The sequence below is a fragment of the Odontomachus brunneus genome, unplaced genomic scaffold (genome assembly GCF_010583005.1).
Source record: "Odontomachus brunneus isolate Ranch 3 - 2012 unplaced genomic scaffold, Obru_v1 Obru_scaffold_455, whole genome shotgun sequence".
Classification (NCBI taxonomy): Eukaryota; Metazoa; Arthropoda; class Insecta; order Hymenoptera; family Formicidae; genus Odontomachus; species Odontomachus brunneus.
The window spans coordinates 20,203-25,687 of NW_022639905.1; the positions used below are offsets into that span (position 1 = coordinate 20,203).

Sequence of the window (5,485 nt, forward strand, 5' to 3'; positions counted from 1 at the left end):
AATGCATACGTTTGCAGAATATTAGAGTTTGCAGCTGTGACTAAAAAATCACGCTGCGAAATGCGCGGGGCGGCGCGGGGCGGCGCGCGCGGCGCGGAAACCGCCGCAAAATCTGCCGCGGAAACCGCCGCAAAAATCCGCCGCGGAAACCGCTGCAAAATTTGTCGCAAAAAACCGCCGCAAAATACGCCGCGGAAACCGCCGCGAAAACCGCCGCAGATCGGTAAAATGATCTATCGAAAGTAGATAGAAAAAATTATATCGGTAATTACCGATCATCGATATTATGTAAAGATGACAGTAAAAATTATGTAAAGAATATATATGTTGGTAAAAAAAATTAAATGTTGGCATATAATATCAGTAATAAATTACCGATCGTTGGTATTATCGGTAATTATATGTTGGTAAAAAAAATTAAATGTTATATAATATCGGTAAAAATTACCGACCGCCGGTAACATCGGTATGCCCCCCCCATTACCGACTGCTGATAACCCCCGCGGTGACGTCATACCCCCGTGACGTCATACCCCCCCCGGGTGACGTCATACCCCCATCGCCCGCGGTACCCCCCGCCCCTCACCCCCCCTCGGAGACCATGGGTTAGAACCCGTCTATAATACCTACTGACGATCGGGCAGAGGCGCTCCGGGAATCTCACGACCACCCCCAAGCAGGTCATTTAGGGGTGGAAAAGACATACCACCGCTTAGCAATAGCGTATTACTGGCCGCAAATGTTCGGGACGTGGTGCATTACGTAAAGAGATGCGATCCCTGTCAACGGACCAAGGTAGAGCAGCAAGCTCCCGCGGGGTTGATGGGGAGACGCATCGTGGAAAAACCTTGGACGGTGGTCGCGACTGACGTGATGGGGCCGTTTCCTAGAAGTAGGGCCGGATTCGCATACGTAGTAGTAATGCAGGACTTATTTTCGAAGTGGATCAAAGTCCGAGCTTTGCACCAGGCGAACGGCAAAAAGATTCGCGACGCAATCGAGGATTTAGTGATCACGCGATGGGGGACCCCGAAGTATTTGCTGACGGATAATGGGACGGAATTCGTGAATCGCGTAATGTGCGAGTTCGCAAAAGAGCGCGGAATCACACACACAACGATACCGCCATACCACCCTCAAGCGAACCCCGTGGAGCGGGTAAATAGAGTTTTGAAAACTATGATAGTGGCGTTCCTGGGAGAGGATCTATGAGAGTGGGATGAGCACTTGTGTGAGTTTAGATTCGCGTATAACACGGCTCACCACTCTTCGATGAAGGCCACGCCCGCCTTTGTGAATTTGGGACGGGAATTAGAGCTGTCGAACTCATTGAAGAGCGATCGCGAGGGGGTAGGCGCGGTCGAGGCACAGGATGCGGAAGTATGGGCAACAAGGATGAGAAAACTCAAGGTCTTACATAAGTGGGTGGCCGAGAATCTGGAACAGGCACACCAACGTCAGGCGGCCACCTACAACCTGAGGAGACGTCATCGTGTGTACCAGGTAGGAGATTTAGTGTTAAAGCGACAGCACACCTTATCGTCGGCCGCGCAGAATATCGCCGCGAAGCTGACGCCAAAATTTTCGGGCCCCTTCAAGATCACGCGAAAATTGTCGTCGGTGGTGTGCGAGTTCGAGCGGTTGGACGGGGGTTCGGGAGGCAAGGTCCATATCCAGGATATCAAACCTTACGTTTCCTGAATTCCCAATAGAGCAGCATGGAAGACTGGCAAGCATTCGCACAGAAATACGCGGAATTGTGGGACGAACTTGACGACCGATTTCCCGCGTTCTGGGCGGAGCTCGGGGAACTAGTGGAGTTCTACGAGCGCTCCAGGTATACCACCGAGGGCGCCGTGGTGAGAGACTTCCCGACCACCAGGGAGGCTGCCACGCAGACCAGGGGTAGCCCAAGGTCCAGGACGCGGGAAACGCAGACGGATCCGGTCAGGGAGCCGGAAATAATCGAGATAGTGGAGGTTCCCGCGACACCGATAGCCGCGGAGCTGCCGAAGCCGAGGCCGGCCAAGGGGTGCCGTCACCGCCTGCTGCCGAGGCCGCCCCATCGGGACAAAGTCTCCTGGCGGAGCGGTTGAAGGCCGCGCGAAGGGGAGAGGCCGCGGCGGGGACGTCGACGACGCGGGACGACGCCCGCACGGAACTTCCGAAGGCGGGGAGGCGCGCCAGAAGAGGCCGAAGGGGGACGGCTGCCGAGACCAGGAGATCCAGGTCGGGTACTCCAGGCGGCCGAGCGGGCTCCCGGCAGGCCAACAAGTGTTGGAACTGCTGGGAGGGTCGGCATAGATACTCCGAGTGCCCGCACCCGAGGGAGGGATCCTTCTGCTTTGGGTGCGGAGCATTCGGGGTTACAATGAAGACGTGCCCCCGCTGTAAGGTCGCCTGGAGGGACTTGGGGCCCTATCGTCCTGGACAGGGACACGTCGGCTGCCGTTAAAGAGAAAAAAAAAGAAGGAAAAAGAGAACATTCGGTTTTTGTGTGGGTTTGGTTAGAGTCATTTTTTGGGGGGTTTTTGTGTAACAATGTATATTTCGCTGAAGTACGCCGGCACTCTCTCTCGTATAGTTAGTGCTGCCGCTCCCTCGGAAAGACCGGATTTTTTGTTGTGTTAGTGTGAGCGTATTCTGAGGGAGGCGGACGAAAAGAGAGCATATTTCTTTAGTTTTCTGTTTTTTTTTTGTGAGGGAGAGAGTGTCGAACAAGGCAATAAAGGCACAAGAAAACACCAGATCAGTATGCTTATTAAAGGTCCCATGCCGCGAACAGCAACCTATCCTACACCTCTGGATTTTCCAACATAGACAAGGGAGACACAAATTGCGAGTGCCTTCCCTTAGAGAAAAATGGAGGGATATTAAAGGGGGCAAAGTAGGAGCTTCCCGAACGCCGAAGGGGGGGGGGGTAAGGGCGAGTGCTGCCTAATAGTCTTCAGTTAGTGAGACCCTAAGAATGAGGACGAGCGGAAATTGAGGTCGATGTCGGGTCGCCGAGGACCTTTCGGTCCTTCCCCAGGGAGGGGGATATGTGACGTGACGATTAGTAAATATCGTCCGTCACTCGTAGTCTATAGTAAGGAAGCAGTATGAGCTTCTCGGCTGCAGGCGGATGTCGCGTCCTAGCCGTAAGGCGTTTAGGACGCGAGCCTACGCAGCCCTCGAATCATAATTTTTGTGTATAAATACGGTCATCGAGGTTGAGTCAGGAAGAAGAAGCCACCAGCAAGGAGGACTGCTGCCGCCGTGGGAGAGGGAAAGCCTGCGAGAAGAACGGCCGCAAGACTCGCTACTCCAGGTGAACCGCTTTCATTAATAATACGACTCAGTAGGGACCCACAGGGTGGAAAACCTAACACAGAACTGTTTCAGCAACATCCTGAACGGCGAGGCGAAGCTGCCGAAGGGGAGCGATCACGAGCTGTCGCTAGGAAGCCGCGAGGACGGAGTGGATCGACACCGCGGACGAGCGGAGGATAGCTGCCGCCGGAGGAAATCGGGGAGCATATCCTCCGCGACCCGGAGCGTCCTCCGATCCGAGCGAGGACGCCGCGAAGCTCGTGGATCGACGCAAACAACGGCTGCCGCAAAAGAGCTAAAGCCAAGGTCAGATGGACAAGGAAGCTCCAAAGCCTGACATAACGAAAACAGTTGTGCAAAATCTGAGATCGGAAAACGGGTGAAAGATCCCGCCAATGAGCACTCGAGAGCTGTCGGAAGCGAGTTCAAAAACCTCAAATAAAACGGGAAGACAACGACCGTTTGAGAGCTTTTCGTCACCGATCTCGCCAACTATACGGTGCATTGAGCGTGAAGGACGCGCCATCCGTGGAGCCGAGGACTAGACGACGAAGCACCGACGACTCGACCTTCGACCGTAAGGCCGCTGAGAGATCCAGGGTCAAATTCGTGTGAGTCCAGAGGGATCGCCGAGGACCAGCTACCGACCGCCCCCGCTCCGCTCGAGATTTGGTGAGTCCGTTCCAAAAGGAACGAGGACTATATATATTTTGGTGGTTTTCGTGACACGGAGCGGGCGAAGCGTCGACGAGCGGAGACCCGGCCGTCCTCCTGGACGAGGGCAAGGGCTCGCGTCCCTCTCGCGCGTTCGAGGGACAAGCTCACGGGTTCATTCTGACGTAGCAAAACCGCCGAACATCCGCCGGTTATACCGTCGACGCGGACACACCGCCGAACGCGTACGTGGCGGTCGTGACCTCCGCCGGTCACGACGCTAACTCGCGCCCTGCCGAATTTCTCTGTCGCGATTGCGAACAAGGACTAAATTTGTTATCATCGTATATTTGCTGCCGGTTAATACTAGTGTAATGGGAACGAACAATAAACGTTGTCTCAAGATATTTCGGCTTATTTAATTAACCTAGTCTCCGTTCTTTCCTTGCACCTCCGACTTCGTGCGAACCAGCCCCTCTGCCGCGAAGAGGGCTGAACTGCCGGACGTTCGGGTCAGCAGTTCGGGCGGACGACGAGGGCTACTCTTCGGCGAGACCAACCTTTTCGCGTTTAGTGTACGATTCTTTTAGTGGGTACGGATCGCCGTACCTGGCGCCCAGTTAGAGATTTATTTTGTTCGTGTGAGCTGGCGGGTCTCGCGAAATCCGCCGAACTGTGAGATCTGACCAGGAAGGAAATAACCTAATTTTGTCGCTGCACCCGATTCGTATGCCGACTGCGCGAGTCGCGAGTGCAGCGTTACAATATATATATATTGTGACGTGGCAGCCGTGGAGGCGCCCGTCTCAAGAACCCCGTACCGATTAGTGTAGAGAATGTTTATCGCGTGCCGTGTCGCTAACGGTTTTCGAGACCTTGCCGAATATCGCGTTCCGGCGGATTGTTTGTTGTGCAAAATTTAGAACCAAGCGAAGAAGCGATTTTTGCGAGCGGAGCAGATGCGAAGGTCAGCGCGTCCCGAATTTTGTGCCCCTCGACGCCCCTTGCCGGTCACCAGGACGAGGAGCGGAGGACATCGAGGGAGGATGCAGAGGACGACAACGAGCGAAGCTCTGCTCAGGTGAATCGCACTCTCGTACTTCGGTGATGCCGAATTATTATCGCAAATTATCGGACGCTCAGCAATAGAGAATATTCTATTGCTGAGAAATTATTGTAGTCATAATACAGTATCGCGTTTAGTCGGATCAGCTGTATTTACTTTCAGCGAAGCAGCCGTCACGAGAAACCCGGCAGGAAAAAACGGGAGAGCCGAGAGAGACAACCAAGCGAACTCCCGATGTCAACAACGTCTCGAGACGAAAAGCGTCCCGAGACAATGGTACCGAAATCTGCCGATTCCCGACTACCGACCACCTCAGGACGAGGGGGGTAGCGACGAGGGAGGATCCACGAGGATACGTGATTCTCCCAGAGCCGATCAGCTGTTAGCCTTACCGCGACTACCGCCGCGCTCAGACGCAGAGAAAGATACCGAGCAAGTATCGCGTGTGAAAGA

At 54.3% G+C, this 5,485-nt stretch overlaps 1 protein-coding gene across 1 annotated transcript; it reads left to right on the plus strand.

The window, feature by feature from the left end:
• The first annotated feature begins 822 nt into the window (after positions 1 to 822).
• LOC116853697 lies at positions 823 to 2,096 on the plus strand. The gene is made up of 3 exons (XM_032834869.1): positions 823 to 1,158; positions 1,279 to 1,665; positions 1,713 to 2,096. Exons 1-3 carry the CDS (start codon positions 823 to 825, stop codon positions 2,094 to 2,096), a joined length of 1,107 nt encoding a protein of 368 aa, XP_032690760.1.
• The last annotated feature ends 3,389 nt before the right edge of the window (positions 2,097 to 5,485 follow it).

What these genes read in the sequence shown, in the direction of transcription:
- LOC116853697 (XM_032834869.1), top strand. Translation starts at nt 823, where the DNA reads ATGGGGAGACGCATCGTGGAAAAACCTTGGACGGTGGTCGCGACTGAC. An exon ending in AAGCGAACCCCGTGGAGCGG is followed by an intron (nt 1,159 to 1,278) that starts GTAAATAGAGTT and finishes TCTTCGATGAAG; the next exon opens with GCCACGCCCGCCTTTGTGAA. An exon ending in ACGGGGGTTCGGGAGGCAAG is followed by an intron (nt 1,666 to 1,712) that starts GTCCATATCCAG and finishes AATTCCCAATAG; the next exon opens with AGCAGCATGGAAGACTGGCA.